The following is a 19770-nucleotide window of genomic DNA, read 5'->3' as shown; positions in this document are numbered from 1 at the left end:
CAGTGTATGAAAGGACCTCCCACACCATTAAGGAAGGTTTTAACTTTAATATTGTCAAATTACATATAACAGTTATCAAGAAAGAATTGCAGTTACAATATTCAGTCTATTTGTATTTGGGAAAAATTAAGGAATACTTTATCATCTACATTTGTGAGTCTAAAGTTTTATGTTTAATTTATCTCCTATCATAACTAATTATAACTGTCTAGTCTTTAACTCTGTAAAAGACCCTAGAAGTACATACTATTACCTAAAGAGTAGAATATATATATATATATATATATATATATATATATATATATATAGTATTTTGAGATTATTAGTTGTTTTTGTACTAAAGTCAATTTAATATTCAACCTTTTTATCATTTCTATATCATATTCCCCTTTTTTTCAGAAAAAGATTGACTATCACCTTTAAACATTTATACCCAACCCCCTTTAAATGAAAACAAACATTTATAAACAATATTTTGGAAATCCTGGCATAGCTTTTTTATACTACTTCCTGTTGATGGACTGTGTTGGTAATCTTATGAGGATCCTGAGAAAATTTAGAATAATGGTCAAGTCCTGACTGGGGTATTTTGTGGGTTTGGTCGATCTCAGACAATGGCTTTTAAGCTGTTGTGGATGTTGAGTAACCTGGGCCATTGTTCCCATTGGAGATCTTTTCAGGGAGTCTTGTTCAGCTCAATTATATTAACCTGGAAGAAATCCATAGCTTCTCATCTTCTGCAGAAACAAAAGCAGCACCTTTAAAACATAAATGTTGATTTAACTTCATAGCCCCTATAATCAAATGTCTCTTGGCAGTTAGCTCATTAACCATCAAAGTTTTAAGGAAAACACAATAATATACATAATTGACCCTCTGTACTTTCCATCTTTACCTGGCTTACTTTTTTATATTTGCAGGGTACAGGGGACATCCCACATCAGGCAATCTTCTAGACTTTAGAAAGTATAGCCTATCTTTCCTGGTAAGCACAGTACTGGGATAGAAATAATAGTTACTGGGAGCCTCCCAGTCAAGCATCATGATAATTTTTAGATAAATGAATCATGCTTTCTCTAAGCCATACATAGTCACATGTGTGAACCAAAGAAAAGAGCCCTGGAATGCTCAGAGATAAGACAACACAGAAGCCGTATATCCAGGTAGGTAGGATTCAGGGACCAGAGAACACAGGAGAGAGGAGGTCCATAGACCTAAGCGAGGAGACAGGCTTCAAATTGTAAGTTAAGAAGTCTGTCTCTGTAAAAATGACTTTTCTGAAGCTTAGATTTATTTCTCTTGCATTGAGAGAACATCTCCTTATCTATGTCTCTCAAACTTTGAAGTCCTAAAAGTGCCCTCCTAAATCTTCCATTGCCGTCTACCACATGGATAGTTATAGACAAACTCTTTATTTTTCCTGTGGAACCCTGCATAATCTGTGGATTTTTTGCTGTTATTTATGCCTCAGAATGTTTGACACACTACTGTGATATATTAAATCAAAAATGAGTTTTCTTTAATGCAACTCATATATCTAATCATTAAAATTGTCTCTTATGAATAATTGCAGTTGATTTTGTATATTTTCTCTCATAACCTAAATTTTTTAAATGCATTCATTTTATGGCTATGGTCTAATATGAAAATTCTAAATGTCTAGGAGTCTTCCTTTAAAAACATATCAGTTCCCTTTTCAAGATTTTGTAGATAAAATATTCAGCTTTTATTCACTTCAATTTTGTTTTATGGATTTTGCTTTTAACATAAGATCCTTCCAATCAGGCAGGCAGTGGTGGTCCACAACTTTAATCCCAGAACTGGGGTGGCAGAAGCAGGCAGATCTCTAAGAGTTCAAAGACAGACTGGTCTGAAAAGTGAGTTCCAGGACAGCCAGTATTGTTACACAGAGAAACCCTGTCTTGAAAAACAAACAAGATCCTTCCAATAGTTAAAATTAATGCATACATTATGATTGGGTATCAATTTTAGTGCTGTGCACTCCAAAATAATATATGGTAAAATTAAAATATGTATTTTTCTATATAACTATTTCAAATAAATCATTCATGTTCTTGTTCATCCATAATAGAAGAATAAATTAAAGCCAAGTACTATACCACAGTCATAAAACAAAATCCAGGAAAAAACAATGCACTATGAACAGGGATAGAAATGATAAAAATAGACTTCATGCATGCATGAAATTCTCAAAGGAGAAACACATATTTTAAATGTACTTTATAAGGAATAAGGGCAAGAAAAGGAGAAAATGAGAATAAAAGAACAAGATATTTAAATGCAAATATAAAATATAAAAAGTATGTACATGAGGTCAGATGAAAATAAGAAAAAAAAATCCCAAGTATAAAATACTTTTCAATAAAATAAAATAAATATTTATATGAGAATAACAGGAAAAATTTAAAGAAAACCAACAGGAAGGTCAAGAAGTAGGAGCTTGCTGGGTCCTCTAGTAGTACAGCTTATCTGAGGGAGAGTGTTACGAGTCAGTCCTGCCTGGAGCCTATTGTCCTCAGTCTCCATTGTCACCTGGTGGAGAGATGGCTGTCAGTTCCAATGGCTGCTGCCAGTGTCAGACCTGCATTCATTCACTCTAGACGCTTATTTTGCATGCCTCGATCCTTCCCTCACCTTGGTGGGCTTTGAGACTCATGGGCTGGAACAGTTCTCACTGTCTTCAAGGTCCTCTGGTTTTCGTTCCTCTAAGTCGAGGAGCGTACGCTGAGTGTATTCAGGAGTATTGACATCTGCACTGGCAGCTGCAGAACAGGAGGCCTGGGTGCCCTCCTGCCTGCTCCCAATGGTTTCAGACTCTTCCCAGCAGCAAAGCATCTTTTGGAGTGGAGGAGGCTGAGGAACCGGGTTGTCCACAAGGCTCAGAACTCTCAGTCTTACCTGATAAAAAGAAAACTATCCAGAGCAGAGATGCAGCAACCTGTGCTCTGGAATTCTCAGTGACCCCAATGATGCATAGATCAAAGACTTGCTCTTTCCCACAGTACAAGGCCTCAGACTGAATCACTTTCCAAATCCCCAGTTTCCTAATTAGCTACTCACAAGTAGACACAGACCCTGACCTCCATGAGTGACGCTCATGTCCCCCTTCTGTACCAAAATTTGAGCCAAGTGTCCCCAATCTCACTGACTTACGACATTTCCCTTTGTTTTCAAATCCTCGAAATAGCTCACTCTCCATCGTTAGGCCCCTCCTGAAGATGCTGTCTGGCTGTACATTCTCAGGGATGAAACATTGATATTTTTACTCCGCTTCTTCTTTATTACCCTGACTCTTCTTATGAATGTGTGCCATGGGGAAAATTCTAATACACTGTCTTATGTGAGGCCTCAGCCTATCCTGAACAAATGTGCAATCACTAGAGACTTCTCCACTTACTTTACTATGGTGAATGAAATCTGAGAATAACTACAATTTGCAAAGGGCATGACGTCTTCGTGTTATTCCTAAACTCGTAAGACTGATGAGAGGTAGTGCAGGAAGATGATGATCTAATCCCAGCTAGCTGATCCTCTAAGACTAAGCAAGGACCTTAAGCCTCTGTCTAAAGCTTCAGAGTGTGTGTGTGTGTGTGTGTGTGTGTGTGTGTGTGTGTGTGATAACAAAAAGTACTCTTTACTATCCACAGTTAGTGAACATATTAGAACAAAGTAGAACAACATATTCAGGAAACAACCTTCATTGGACAAAGTGAAATCCTGTTGGAGAGGGGAAAACAATAAAGAAAAAGGAGTTGAGATCTAAAAGGGAGGGAGCCTGGAGTTCCCTAAGCAGCTATAGAGTAATGATTGGACCTGGGGCAGAGGAGCTAAAGGGTTTGGAGAAGACCTGGAAATAAAAGCAGTGATGTACAAGCTAAGAACATCTGCCTTCCAAATTAAAGAGGCAACAGAAAGTGCAGTATGCCAAGTGCGCGTCGTCGATGTTCTAGTTTGAAGTTCAGAAACGCTTATGTCCTCCAATGGCTACTTTTACACAGCGTCAACGCTCAGTTCAGCCAAAATCACTTCTTAGATATTGCTGATCTCCTCACTGTGGGCCACCTGTGGGCACACGGAAATGGGCAGACACTAAAGCAAAAGTCTCACCTCTAACGCAGCAGACCTGCTAACGCAGCCCAGCAAGCAGTACACTAACAACATTGTGGAGGATTCCAGACCACAGAGAGTGAAATCCTTCAATTCTATGATCTGCCTGCCAACTCAGAGGTGTGTGCACCCGATGAGAGTACAAGGCAAGGCCGTGCCTGAGAAAAAATGCACGGTGTCATACAAACTCTTGTGTCCGTACTTTACCAGGAGGAGACGTGCCAAGCGGACAGTGCTGTGCAATTTGTTCCATGAGCGACTTTTGTTTGAAAGTCACCTGCAGAAAATCTCACGCTCTGACAAGCTCCATGTTTTCTTGGAGTCTTGGGGAAGCATGCCAGTTTTAGATTAATTTCTTGGGTAAAAAAGGAATCCTTGTGAATCCACCTTTTCTGAATGCCTCATACTAAAAACACTTGTGAAAAGTAAAGGTGTGTGAGTTCCTAAGACCTGTCAGACGTTGGTCAGTAGGATAGAGCTCCCACTTAGGCATAAGCTTAAAAGCCTTTAGATGGGATATCAGGTGTAGGGATGAGAGCTCTTGATAGAGGGGCTTTGTTGCAACGCTGGCCTGGCCGTACCAAGAATGGAACTACAGCATAGCCCTGAACCCCATGTTGGCCTTTCTGCAGTTCATTCTACTGCCTCCAACCCGCGGTCATCTTACCATCTCCAACACAAATGCCACAACTACAGCCAAGTTTTTCTGCCTTTACTTAGCGGCTCTAGAAAATTCAATAACTTGCAGAAAATGGATACACAGTCTCCCTAAGGCTATGACAGGAGTGGAGGAAGCAGAAGATAAGCAATCGATAGCAAGGCTTCTCCACCTGACTATATCAATAGACTCGAACTGGCACATCATCAATCAATAAACTCCTCTGGTCAGATTTTACCTCAATACATTGAGGGCTGTGCCTAGCATAATACCCTTGCTACATACAAAATACAAAATTACAGAATCCCTCCATATCTATACACAGCTCTGATCACAGCCCAGATGCTGCCCAAACATTTTCTAATATACAAATATTTTTGAATACTCTTAGGTCAGGATGCATCTCCCTAGAATATGGGGTATTTATAATTACTGCAGTTTTCTGGGGCCTTGGTGACTCTTAAAATTGATACATGTAGTAGGGCATTGGTGATGCATGCCTTTAATCCCAGCACTCGGAAAACAGAGGCAGGGTGATCTCTGTGAGTTCAAAGCCAACCTGGTCTACAGATCGAGTTCCAGGTCCAGGAGAGGTTCCAAAACAATGCATAGAAATCCTGTCTCGAAAAAACAAAACAAAAGATGCATGATGCTACCAAATAGTAAGGGGGGAAGAGATCACAGTTTTGTTGTGAGTACCCCATCCCTGTAATGTATGAAGGAAGGGCCTGCCCAAGTTCCATCCATCCTGTACAAGACGCCTGCAACCCATGAGCCTGGTTAGAGAAGAGACAACTGGACACCCAAACTTACAAGAAGTCTGCACCTCCTGCTTTTTCGTCATTGCTATTCTAGTTGAGGAACCCAGAGCCCTTCAATTCCATCTTCCTTTCCAGTACTTTAGTCAGGTTCACAGGTGAAAGGTGTGGGCAATACTGATTTCCTGTCAGGGAGTTTCCATGCAGCCCCACAAGCTACCAGATCCAGGCTATGCTCAAAGTTTCTTCAGTTAACACCCACGAAGGCAAAGGACTTCTAACGATCTACACACTTTTCTTTCTTGCTCACAGCCATCTCCCCAGCCTAAGGAATCCCATTGGGATCTGACATACCCTGTCTGCTTTCTGTGCCAGTGACATCCCAAGAATCGATTGCTGTTACTCTCTGGCCTGAGAAAAAAACTTTCCCTCGTCACCTGTAAGTTTCCTAGTGACAAGAGCGCCTAACAGAGGAAAGCTGATGCAAGACTCTGGGAAAAAGAAATGTGCAGCTATGTTTGTGCAGGAAGGACAATGCCCTCCCCAGGCCACTCCTCCGCCTTCCTCTCCCTCTTGGGAGCTATAAAAACAGGTTCCTTTCCCATGCTCACTACCTTCTGCCACCATGAGCGCTCTCCTGATCCTGGCCCTTGTGGGGGCAGCTGGTGAGTTCCATACCTTTCTCCAAGCTCGCTCCATCCATTGACTAGGATGTATGAGCTGTCCCAATGCTGTCTCTCCATCTTCTGACAATCTCGTCAGCCTCACAGGCCTTCTCGCCATGTTCCTGGGATCCTTCTTCCCTCTTCCTCGCTTCCCCTTAAACCTACTCTCGCCACCGGTTTCTATTGTAACCGGTGCTAAGAGCAGAAAATGTTGAAGGTAGGCCTGGTAGAGGACTACCTGAAATGAGCCCGCATGACCACCACATGGCTCTAGCCACCCTGTGATGTTTCTGCCATAGGTATTCTTAAGGAAAAGTATGCCTGGGGACATGGAAAACTTTTTTTCCCACGATTCGACCATTAGAGTTCTGATCTTATGTGTTCTGGGTCTTGTCAGTTTACTGGGGTTTTAGAGTTCCAAGGTGAACTTAATCTTACTGGCAGTCACACGCTGATATTTAAAAAATGCAGTTCTGTTCTGGCCTCAGTCTGCAGAGCTGATTTCTGTGGGAAGCTGGCCTAGGTCAAATCATCCTGATACTCCAAAAAGCCGGTACTCAGGTGGCATAAACAAGTAACAGATGTAAAAGCAAAGCAGGCCGTGGGCAAAACTGACTTCTAGAGGGGTCACACTAAGTGTGTATTCTTAGGTAGTTCTTACTGTCCCAACCCTGATGCTCAGAAGAGATCTGAGCCCTATGAGAACTACCTATCTGTCCTTCAGAGCCAAATACTGGGAAACCCTACTTTTCTATGTTACCTATTGGAGGCAGAGTGGTCCAGGCGTTCATACATTGATTGTGCTCAGTAAGAAGCCCTAAGGGTTTAAGCTGCTATAGCTTAAATCCAGCACTCTGATGGATTGGTTTATTCTCATCTATCTCCATTCAAGTTGCTTTCCCTGTTGACGATGACAAGATCGTCGGAGGATACACTTGCCAGAAGAATTCTGTGCCCTACCAGGTGTCTCTGAACTCTGGCTACCACTTCTGTGGAGGCTCCCTCATCAATAACCAATGGGTGGTGTCTGCAGCTCACTGCTACAAGAGGTAAGTGATAGGATCCTGACTACAGAGCCCCTACAAGCCTGAGACATACTTGGAACCTTAGCACTTGGGCAACTGGTGACGTTATAAGGTGAATTGGGGAAGCCATGAAGAAAAGAACTTGCTGCCAGCAGTTAAATATCATGAGATCTGAGTGAAATTTGATGCAGGATAGGGCACCTCTCAATTCCTCAAACAAGTCCATAAAATAGCAATGGTAATGGGTCCTTAAACCAAGGAGAAAGTATCTTATTATCAGCAACACCAGTGAGAAAGTCAGGCAAGAACTTTATACAAGGACCACTAGCTGCAAAGAATAATGAACTCGGGCTGGAGAGATGGCTCAGCCATTAAAGGCTGGGCTCACAACCAAAAATATAAGAATAATGAACTCCACTTTTTAAGAAATACAACTAAATATTGGTGAAGTCAATGCAGTGTCTACTATGAGTTCTCAGTCCTGAGTGTGTATCACAAAGATAACCAAGGTTCTTAAAACAATAGTTCTGGAGTTGGGAGCAAGAACGTAGAACTTCTCTCAAGGTCACACTGGTATGGGTCCTGTCACAACACTTTGGGCTCCACAAGATTAGATCCCACGTAATAATAGTTTTTAACAATGCAAGAAGTATTAGTTATAGCTACTACTGTAGGTAACAAAGACTCAGAGAGGGAGGTGTGCATCAGATGTCACCTCGGGTCCTCATCCCTGGATGTATGAGGGGCTGTGGTGGGGAGGGCTGAACACAAGCCTGGAGTGCACTCCTTTACTTTATATGCTAGATACCAACTATCTGTGTCGATAAAAGGGCCAGGGTGCCTAACCAGAAATTATCCACCACTGAAGAGCTTCTCCTTTGGGCCGCCCCTTAGCACAAAGCGTTGGAACCTGGGGTGTCCTAAGTAATGTACAGAAAATTCCTACCGTGTCATTTCTTCCCGACAGCCGCATCCAAGTGAGACTGGGGGAACACAACATCAATGTCCTCGAGGGTGATGAGCAGTTTGTCAGCTCTGCCAAGATCATCAAGCACCCCAGCTTTAGTTCCAGGACCCTGGACAACGACATCATGCTGATCAAGCTCGCTTCCCCTGTGACCCTCAATGCCCGTGTGGCCACCGTAGCTCTGCCCACCTCCTGTGCAGCTGCTGGCACACAGTGCCTCATCTCTGGCTGGGGCAACACCCTCAGCTTCGGCGGTAAGTATGACCTTTCACCTACTCCATCCCTCTCTACCCCCCATGTTTTCCAAAGCCAGGCATGCCTCTCTAGGTTCAAACGTCCTGGCTTTTAACCTTGCAAATATGTTTGAAGTGCCAACTATAAGGAGAGTATAGGGGGTACCAAAGGGACACAAAATACCAATATTACACTCCCTGTAACCTGCACTGAAAACAGTATCGTTTAACAGATTTAGAAAGCTGTAACCCTTTGCTACAATTTACACTCTTGAAGATAGACCTCTCTGATGGTTACCTATGGTGTTCAAGGGCGAATTATTGTTACCCAGGGTGCTCTAATTTCTTCTTTCTTTCATCCCCTTTCCTCAAAGTGAACAACCCAGACCTGCTCCAATGCCTGAACGCCCCATTGCTGTCCCAGTCTGCCTGTGAAGCCGCCTATCCCGGACAGATCACTGCTAACATGATCTGCGTTGGCTTCCTCGAGGGAGGCAAGGATTCCTGCCAGGTGATTGGCTCCTCTTCTCGTGGGATTTGGATTTGGATGTTCCCCATGCAGTGGGAAGAGGGGGAAGTGAGATTCTCTGGATGTCACGCCATCTCTTTAGTAAGACTGTAGGTTGTGCTTTAATGAAAAGCGCATGAAGTCACAACATGGCTAGCACCGGTCTTAAGGTAAGGGTAGATGTGATCTTCTTTCTGACCGCCCCTTCCTCAAACACTGTATTCCTCCATTCCAGGGTGACTCTGGTGGTCCCGTGGTCTGCAATGGACAGCTCCAGGGCATCGTCTCCTGGGGCTATGGCTGTGCCCTGCCAGATAACCCTGGCGTGTACACCAAGGTCTGCAACTATGTGAACTGGATTAAGAGCACAATTGCTGCTAACTAAAGATCCCCAATCCCTCCTCTGTGTCAATAAAGTACACTTGCCCTCAGTGCCTGCTGTCTGTCTGGTCTCTCTAGTCCCTTAAGTCTGGGAGGCGCGCTCTTATCTGAGGCCTTTGAGGTCAGGCAGAGATTCTCCACTGAAAGTTATCCTGGTTGTAAAATAAGTTTCGTGAAATAATCACCGGCAACATATGAAGCACAAAAATAAATTCAGTGGAATCATAGTAGGGAGATCATTTCATCTTACTTTTTCAAGAAAAGTTACATCTGAATAGAGGGGCTAAAGATTTTTCTTCCTTAGTACATCAGTGGGGCTTCAAGTTGTAGCGAATGCACACATTGTTGTGGTTGACAAGCCTGCTGATTTCTTTGATTACAGCAGAAACACTGCATACCCAATGTAAATCTTGCAATGATTGACCACCTTGGCTTCTGAGTTCCCTCCCTCATAGTCATTTTGGGGGTTTTGATGCAAAGTCTTGCTCTGTAATCCAAGCAAGCCTTGAACTTGTGACGTTCTTGCTTCGGGCTGCAGAATGCTTAGGTCATAGGTTGTACCAGCAAAGCTAGCTCGCTACATACAATTATCCATGCCAATGCCATTCTACTCCATCCTAACGGTAGGTGTTGTTCTACTTAGATAAGGTCTCACCGGTCATCTCCAACTTCCACTCATGTTTCTATAGAAGAAATAAGAAATACCTCACATGCCTGAGTGATTTGCCTTCTGTTTATCTCACACAATAATACTAACATACATGTAGTACCTTGAGAATTTCCACGGACGTGTTCACGTGTATTTCATGTTGCCTCCCGTAATTGTTATTCTGATGCCACAGGTAGAAGGCGAAGATTCAGAGAAGTTTGTATACCCACCCCACACCCAGCAGGTGGTAGATCTGTTTATTGTCAGAATTGTTTAGCATGCCCACTAGTGGCCTCCCTTCTCTTTCTACTGTGTGGTCTCGGAGGAAGAGTCCATCCTATTTCATCTTTCACATGTTTCCAGCCTACTTTCAGCAAAAGAAAGAAAGAAAAGAAGAAGAAACCATCCACACCCACTTCCACTCATGCCTTGAAATTATTCCCCAGTCACTGCCTTCCGTGAAGACTGCGTACTTAGAGAAAGCCCTTGAGCCCTTGTTAGATTCTTTCCACTTTAATACTTCCCTGGTTTCCCACAGTATTCAGGACAGCACCTAAGCTTCTTCTCCTCGGGGGACACGGGGCTCACTTTTCTCTTTCTTCTTGCTTTCTTTCTATGGCTGCAATAAAAACTCTCTGACCAAAAGTAGCTTAGTGACTTACACTTCCAGGTATAGGGCATCACTTAGAGAGCTGAAAGCATAAACCGTGGAGAAATGTTGTTTATTGGCTTGCTTTCAAGCTCATTCTCTCATTTAAAAAAAAAATAGTTCTTTAAGAATTTCATAATTATTACATTTTGATCATATTTATGCTCCCAATTCCCCCCAGACACACCCTTCTTCCCTACCTATCCAGCATGTGTCCTTTCCTTTTCTTTTCTCTTCGTTTTTTTACCCATCAGAACGGATTTGTGCCACATGTTTATTTTTGGATGTGTGAAACACGGCCGGAGAATAGGCTACACTCTCAGAAGAAAACTGACTCCACCCCTCCCAACAGCCATCAGTTGTCAATAACTGCTCAACTAGAGGTGAATCTTCATGCCTATCTACCAGATCCCTGCTGGGATTTGGTATGGCTGGCTTAAGTTTTTATGGCTTTTTTGCATATTGTCATAACCACTATGAGTTCATATATGATGTTACCCTGTTGTATCCAGAAGACATTATTTTCTTTATCGTCATCTACAACCTCTGGCTCTTATAACCTTTTCACACCCTCTTCTGTAACCGTCCCTGACCCTGGGGAGGAAGTAGACTGATATAGATATACTATTTAGGATTGAACGCTCAGAAGTCTCTCATTTTTGGCACCTTGAGAAGTTGTGGGCCCCTTTTTATAACCATCTACTGCAAAAGCAAGTTTTTGAGGGTTGAAATATTCACTAATCTGTAAGTATAATAGTAAGTAATTAAGAGTTAGTTTAAATAGTATGCTCTTTTAGCAAAGTAATAGTAGTGTGTTCTGCCCAGTGACTCTGTGACCTTTCTGGCCACAGATTCTGGGTCCTAACACAGATGCCAGTTATGAACTTCAATACGTGGAGTGGCCTTAAATCTGTTTGTACTACTGTTGCACTAATGGGCACGTCTTCCCAGGCCTGTCATTACCGTATGTCACAGCATTCACATCTGGGTAAGGCTAGTGATTACTTTCCTTCTCTGATAGTGTGAATAGTACCAGCCAGCACTATGATATCTAGCCTATAGAAACAAAGTTTCCAAGTCAGTACCTGCTTGCTTTCTCCATATTCTATGACTCATTTATGTGGTGTCCTGAGTAATCGAGCTGTATCATCAAGTTCTGGAAGGTTACCAAGAGTAATTGTGGGTACATGGGATCTTAGTGAGCAACAATTCCAAAAGGTATAATGCCTTCCTAACACTGGGCTTTGTATTTGCTACTTTGTGGTTTTTTAGTAGGGGGAATTTTATCCTTTTAAAAGGTAACTCCATTATTAACTCTTTTTATGTATATGTATAAATAATTTAAGAAGTTTCTACATTAGTAAGCATCCATGTGACATTTCAAAATGCCTTTAGTATTAGCAATCCCTTTACACTACCACGACACACACACACACACACACACACACACACACACACACACACTCACACAGCCTTCTTGTCATCTGGGACCTGTTACATGCAGTTTTCCCACCAGCCTGGTCCCATAGCTGCATGAGCACCAAATAACACACAAAGACACTGTATTAGATATAAAGCTATTGGCCTGTTACTAGCATTACTTATTGGCTAGCTCTGTCTTAAATATCAACCCATTTCTATTAATCTAAGTGTTTTCACGTGGTCTCATCTTACCGGAGAGAGGGTAGGGACTTCTTCTCAAGTCCCTACATCTTGACTCTCCTCCTACATCTCCCAGAATCCTCCTTGTCTCCTGATACTACCTATCTTGCTTTCCTATTGGCCAACGGTGCTTTATTCATTCACCAATAAAAGAAACATATTTACAAAATGACATCTCCCATCAGGGACCCTTTTCTATGTAGGCACACCAGAATCACACTGTCAACTCCATCCATCACTGAGGACAAGCGTCGTTAACCCTATCTCTAGGTAGAAATACTTGGCTCCTACCACCACCAGCTCCACCCATCCATTCCAATCTGTCTATACATGCTGTAAGTCCTTGGTCTTACCTTTATATAGATATCCTTGCAACTCTACCCATTCTTGTGACCCAAAGACCACCCTCTCCAGGTAGGTGCCCCAGATTTACACTGTCAACTCCATCCATTCCTGTGACCTGGCTCAGGACAACATGCTCCATACCTGTCTCAACTCCCTTTCCTCTGTCCCTCACCTTTAAGGTAGGGATTTTAGACTTGTATTGCCAACTCCACAGACTCCCATTGCTTAAGGACAAATAATGCACACCTTCCCCAGGCCCCTAAAGACTGACTGTCAGACTCTTCTATGTCCTGAAGAAGGTGGTTCATGGGCTTAGAAACTTCACTTAGCTTAAGCTGAGCTGCAACTGTTTCTGACACCTCATTTGAACATCAACATTGAGTTGCCTCAGCACGGAACCCTAAGCCTCATACAGTTATTCTGTAACCCGATCAGTCAGAGTAACGGGAAATGGAGATTCAAATTCCCACCCAACAAAAGGGATGCAAGGTCTCCATACCAAGAAATACTGTTAGGACCTAGCTCCAGATGCATAGGTCCCATCGCAAAAGTAGAACCATGAATAAACAAGACAATACACTCAGCCAAAAATTAACGCTATTATAGTGAAGTTTCCCAAGAAAAGTGACAATGTGCAATACAATGATTTCAAAATAGAAATAACAAACACGGTCAGGGAGTTCAAATAGAAAGTGAGCAAGTGCTACAAGGAAGATCGTGAAAAGACGAACAGAGGAATAAAATATAGCAAGAAGAATTCAACCTATAAAACCAGAGCTGAATGAAGAATGAGAATCTCTGAAGAAAAGTTAAGTGAAACAAAACTCAATATGAAAAAATCATGATTTCACCCTGGCCAGGGAAGTGAGTAAGCTACCTAGATTTTGACCTCTCTCTCCTCTTCTCCAAATCCAATCCTCCAGCCTCGTGCCCACCTCTGCATCAGACCAACGACTTCAGCATCTCTGCCCCCTCTGTCAGACTTTGCCCTCCTAGTTCCCTTCTCATAGCCACAGACAGCACTGCTCCAAAGCAACCCCAACCAGTCTCATCCGGATACTGTAACAGGGACACCTGCAGCAAACTTATCTCCCTCCCTGACCTATGTCTAGTGAGACACAAAGATCTTCTCCTCCAACCTTCCTTCCCTCCACTCATCTCTTTATCTTAGTTCCTATATCCAGCTGGCATTCCCTGGGAAACCACAGGCCACCATGGCCAAGGAAGCAGGTAGTCTTGCCTCGGTCTCTGTAGCAGATGACGTGCCGTAGCCTCCCCCTACTCTCTGCCCTCCAAATTTCCTCCCCACTGTCATCCCAGACCCTGACTCCAGAGGCTTCTCTGGGAGGCCACAAGCAATGACTGCCAGAGACGCAGGTAGGTGAACTTCAGATCTCCACTCTCCTCCAAAGCCAGTCACCCAGTTTCATACCCAACTGTGTAACAGACAGCTGCTGTGACCTCTCCTTACTCCCTGCCCACATTCCCAGGGGACTAAGCAGATTCTAATGAATTTTCCGATTCCCTCCCTCCTGTGGGCTCTTTCAGTTCCCCCACAGCCCATCCTCATTCCGAAGTATCGGTTTCCAATACTTGGGAAAACATTTTACCCGGAAACCCAGTGGCCATCCCTATCAGGATCCCAGAGGAATTTCCTACCAGGCAGCAAACAACCGCACACTCTCCTAAGGACCAGACAGGGCAACAGAAATCAGAAAGTTAAATACCCACCCAACAAAAACAAGACTGGATATCAGTATCTGGATCTACAATTTTCCAAGCACAGATGCCTACATACCAGCATAAAAACACAATCAATAACATCCAGAACAGAAGTCAGAAAGTTAAATACCCACCCAACAAAAACAAGACTAAATAGCAGTATCTGGATCTACAATTTTCCAAACTCAGATGCCTAGATACTAGCATAAAAACACAATGAATAACATCCAGAACAATATGTCTTCACTAGAATTCAGCAACCCTACCACAGAAGGTGCAGAGTAATTCAACACAGCTAAAGCACAAGAGAAACATTAAAATGCCCCTTATAAATATGAAAGAAGTTCTTTAAAAAGAAATGAAACCCCTTAAAGAAATCTATGAAAATGTAGTGGAAGAAAATAAATAAAACAGTTCAAGTCTTGAATGAAGAGATGGAATCAATAAAGAAAGCCAAAATGAGGGAAATCTAGAAGTGAAAATTTAGAAACTCAGTAGGATCCTCAGAGGCAAGATTTGCTAACAGAATGTAAGTGGTGGAACAGAGAAGACCCAATAGAAGAAACGGTGAAACAAAATGCCAAATCTTTTCTAAAAAGCATGATGCAAAACACCCAGGCTATCTGGGACAATATGAAAGGACCAAACCCAGAAGGAATTTTCCTTTATCTAAATAAGGCGACGCCTGTCAAGATATAAGTAGCATACAGAGTACCAGATAAACTGAACCAGAAAACAGAGTCCCCTCAAACACGGGGTACACAGAACAAGGAAAGAGAATCACGAACTGCAAGGGAGAAACAGAAAGGCACATCTCTTACAGTGGCATGACTTCTCAGTGGAGACTCTAAAAGCCGTAAGATCCTGGAAAGACGTTCTGCAGACTAAGAGACCACAGATGCGAGCCCAAACAAAAGAGTCCACGGCTAAATGGCTTTAGCATAGAATTCTACTAGACTTTCAAAGAGTTGATGCCAATATTCCACAAATGATTCCACAAAATAGAAGTAGAAAGATTGCTCAGTCCATCAATTCATTTTTATGAGGCCATAGTCACCCTGATACCTAAACCAACAAGAAACAGCACTACATACAATTACATTTGTGAACATAGATTTAAAAAGAAAATTCTCAAAAAAAAAAAAAGCTTGCATGTAAGGAGTAAGGTTTTTTTTCCTGCCAACCTGGGCCCAGAGCCGCACCAGCCCCAAATAACACACAGACATGCTGTATTTGAGATAATGCTGTCGGCAGTTACTTGTTTCTTATCTGCTAGCTCTGTCTTAATGATTAACCCATTTCTATTAATCTAAGTATTTCCAAGTGGTTTCACCTTACTGGGGAGTGGGGCCGGCGTCTGGTCTCCCCAGGCTCTCTATGCTAACTCCTCCTTACTACTTCCTCGAATCCTCGTCTCCTAGTCCGGCCTATCTTGCTTTCCTATTCTCCTATTCATTAACCAGCATGAGAAACATATTTACAGAATGACATCTCCCATTACTTGCAAAATGAATCTAATAACACATCAAAAAGATCATCCACCATGATCAAGTAGTCGTCATCCCAGAGATGCAGGGATGCTTCGATATATGAAAGTCAGTAAACAAACAAAAAACCCACGTGGTCATCTCATTAGATGAAGAAAAGGCCTTTGACAAAAATCAAATGTGTCTTCATGATAAAAGTCCTATAAATATTGGGGATGAAGGGAACACACCTAACCATAATAAAGGCAGTTTGCAGCAAGCTCATGGGCAACATCAACTTAAATGGAGAGAACTCAAAACAATCCCACTGAAATCAGGAACATGACAAGGTTTTCCACCATCTTCATACCTAGTCTACATAGTGCTTGACCTGTTAGCCAGGGTAGTGAGACAACTGAGGGGCATCAAGGGGACACAAAGTGGGAAAGAAGAAGTCAAAGTATCCTTGTTTGCAGAAGATATCATCAAGTACAAAGTGACCCAAAAATTCCATCAGGAAACTCCTACAGCTGATACATTCTTTTCAGAAAAATGGCTGGGTATAAAATTAAATCAGAATGAAACACTGTGAAAGAATAAAACCTACCAATAATCGGTTTAAACAAAGACGAAACTCACTTTAGAGAAATGGAATATTTTTAAACAATTCATTAACCTCATGTCCTGTGTTCATTGGTGTGAAGTCGTCAGATTCTCTGAAACTGGAGTTACAGACAGCTGGGAACTGTGGTGTGCGTGCTGGGAATTCAACCCAGGTCCTCAGGAAGAGCAGCCAGTGCTCTTAACCACTGAGTCGTCTCTCTCCAGCCCTCACTTTGAACCACTTGGTTCCAGGGGTTCTGAGTTCAATTCCCACCAACCACATGGTGGCTCACAACCATCGTAATGAGATCCAGTGTCTTCTTCTGGCAAACATGCATGCAGGTGGACACTGTATACATAATAAATAAGTAAATAAACATTTAAAATATAAAGAAAGAAATCTTGTCTTCATCAGCGATTAAACTGAACCTCGCATGTAGGAAGTGCACAGAGATTAAAAGCATAGACCATTGAAGAGCGCTGGAGACAAAGGTAGAAGAAGACAACTCTTCTGTCCCTTGAAGGGCACCGCCAGAGTCATGAGGACTTAGAACAAAAAAGACACTAGACTCTACTGTGCATCTATTGAGTAAGAAATACTGGGGTGGGGCTCAGTGGACCTTCCAGGCCACTCTCAACATGACGAGTCTTAAGAACCAGTGTGCTACAGTGCTCCTAGAGGCCCAGTGTATTAGTGCACACTCTAATCCCAGCAATAGTAAGGTCGAGGCAAAAGAATTGCTTACAGACTTGCATTTAGCCAAGCTTGGGATGCATGCTGAAATACCAGAAGGGTCTGCAAAACAAAAGACTTGCCAATGAAATAAAATAAACCACTCTCTGCTGTGTTTGCATGAATTACCTCACTTAGTCTCCACAGCTGCCTAAAACAGACATTTTTATTATCATTACCCTTACTTACAAGGTTATTTATGGCTTAAATTGATTCATAAGTTTCCTGAGTCCCCGAGTCATAAAAGGTGTCCTTATGAGTCCATTCAGGAGGGCACCAGGGATGGGCTTCCCCAAGATCAGGAGCATCGCCTAGGTGCCACAGTCCCAAACTCAAATAAGGAGCCTTTAGTAGTTTGACCTTTTTTTTTTTTTTTTTACCACTTGCCAACTCATTTTAACTTCTTTGTGGTTTAGCTCCTGAGAACCCACTGGGGTAGGATGGGCTGGGAGAAACACATTAACGTTCTAAAATTCTCAAGAACTGTTCTTGTATAAAAATGCTATTTGTGTGGCTCCCCCTCTGGCCCCTTTACCACACCAAAAAAAAAAAAAAAAAAACATTTAATTAAAGAGAATCCTCTCCTGCCCCCTGCCAGTGTTTTGCACATTCCTCTTACCCCATCTGAGGTCTAAGCCCAAATGGTAATTTCTCAGGACAAAAGAATAAAGTAAACAGCCAGTTTAGGGCTACACGCCTTCAATCCCAGCACTAGGGAGGCAGAGACAGGCTTATTCCTGTGAGTTGGAGTATGGCGTGTTCTACACAGTGAGTCCAGGACAGTCAGAGCTACAAGGTGACACTCTGCCCTCACCACCACCCCCACCCCCACCCCAAGAAAGAAAAAGAAAAACAAGAACAAAGAAATGAAATAAGGAAAGGCTGCCCCCTGCTGTCCATATGTATGAATGACCACAGCCTGATTTCTGCTCAATTTAGCTATGCTGTTTGCACAAGCCAAAACAAACAAACAAAAAAGAGTAAATTGACGAGTGAATTATTGAATGAGATAATAAACGGATAGATAGATAGATAGACAGACAGACAGACAGACAGACAGACAGACAGATAGATAGATACATTTTTTACCCCTAATGTTGCCGCCTTTACATTTGGTCTCAATGCCCAGATTAGCAAAGTGGAAAACAAACACCATCAAAAACTGTGACACAAAGACACATAGTACTATTATCTGCAAGGCCAGATGATATAAGCTACGGAGATACTTCATTAAAAGGAAACTCTGGCTTAATGAGTAAATCATTGCTGGGAAATGGGGGAGAAACCAACAGGTGAAAAACTAGGTCAAAATAAAATGAAGATCAAAAAAAGAATAAATGATAAAAAGCGGTTGGCTTTTTCGCTCGGGCTTACAGTGGAGTCGTAAGATCTGCAGCTGTTGATGTACAACTCCCCGTTGCCCTTACCCTGTTCTGAGCACCATTGCGATTGATTCTCTTTAGCTAATTATTAAACAGAAGGTCGCACATGCCATGCAATTCTGTAGCTCGTTCTTTCCCGGCTAACTATGAGTGAGAGAGAGGTCACACTGGCATGGCACCATTGTTCCACACTCATTTTAACCTGTTTTTGTTTTTACGCTTTGTGGACTGATTCAGACAGGTCTTCCTTAAATCCAGGCTGGCCTTAAATCCACAGCAATCTTTCTGCCTCAGCCTCCCAAGTGCTGGAAGTTTCATCTGTATACAACTGTACCTACAAGGCAAATTTCCCAAGATGAGACTTCTGGATGAAAAATAGTAGTCTCCCCCCTCCCACACACACCCCATTATCATGGTAAGAAGTTTTCCCTGCACCTAAGCACCTTTTAGATTTTTTTTCTCTAAAACATCTGCCTTTGTTTTTTAATTGAGCTGTTGAATTGTTTTCTCATCGATTACTAACCCTGATGGCAAGAATTGTTTCCCCAAGTTTTCAGTTAGCTTTTGATTCTTTCTTTCTATTTCTCATACAAAGGGTGACAAAATTACCCAGTCAGGTCTATCTTTTCTTCATCTTGGCGTTCAGTCACCACTTGACAGTCACTGGTTTTGGGGTGGGGGACACAGATACCCAGGACATGCAAGTGTAGGTTGGGGTTCAGAGTCAGTTTGCCTCAAAGTACAGCCCTAGCTGGCCTGGAACTCTGTATATAGACCAGGCTGGACTCAAACCCACAGTTCTGCCTGCTTCTATCTCACAATACTAGGCTGTGTGTTCCTCCACTCCTTGCCAGACTCGCCTTAAACCAGGAAAGTTGAAACATCTACCAACGCTTTGACATGTCTTCAGAGAAGACTACCATGCGGCTGTGGTCACGTGGCCCTGTGATTATATTAGAATGATTTCCAAACTGTGTCTCTGTGCAACCTCCATGGAGGCAGGTCCCCATTCCCCTTGGCCCAAGCGCATGAGTGATAGCATGATAATGTTTGTGGCCGCCTCGTTTCATACCCACTTCTGGAAATACAGTGTGCCTTCAGCATCATTCTAAGAAGTGCAGAGCCTAGGTAACCCCTTGGGAAGACTCAAGTCTGGCACAAAAAGACCAAGTCTGCATACTACAGAGTCGTGTTCTTGGGAGGAGGGTGTAAACTCTGAGGGAGGCACAACCTCAG

General features: G+C 42.7%; 1 protein-coding gene and 1 gene segment (V, D, J or C); both read left to right on the top strand.

Annotated features, from left to right (window-relative positions):
• The window catches only part of LOC127214216 (T-cell receptor beta-1 chain C region-like), a 123792-nt gene that overhangs the window by 97378 nt on the left and 6644 nt on the right, over positions 1–19770 (top strand). Inside the window, 1 exon segment of the C gene segment in view lies at positions 14327–14346. Coding sequence covers positions 14327–14346 — 20 coding nt within the window.
• Positions 6170–9327, top strand: LOC127214222 (anionic trypsin-2). The gene is made up of 5 exons (XM_051174617.1): positions 6170–6209; positions 7102–7258; positions 8202–8455; positions 8809–8945; positions 9178–9327. Exons 1-5 carry the CDS (start codon positions 6170–6172, stop codon positions 9325–9327), a joined length of 738 nt encoding a protein of 245 aa, XP_051030574.1.

The sequence above is a fragment of the Phodopus roborovskii genome, unplaced genomic scaffold (assembly GCF_943737965.1).
Source record: "Phodopus roborovskii unplaced genomic scaffold, PHOROB, whole genome shotgun sequence".
NCBI lineage: Eukaryota > Metazoa > Chordata > Mammalia > Rodentia > Cricetidae > Phodopus > Phodopus roborovskii.
The sequence above is the reverse complement of the archived record's forward strand: the minus strand, read 5'-3'. Positions and strand labels throughout refer to the sequence as shown.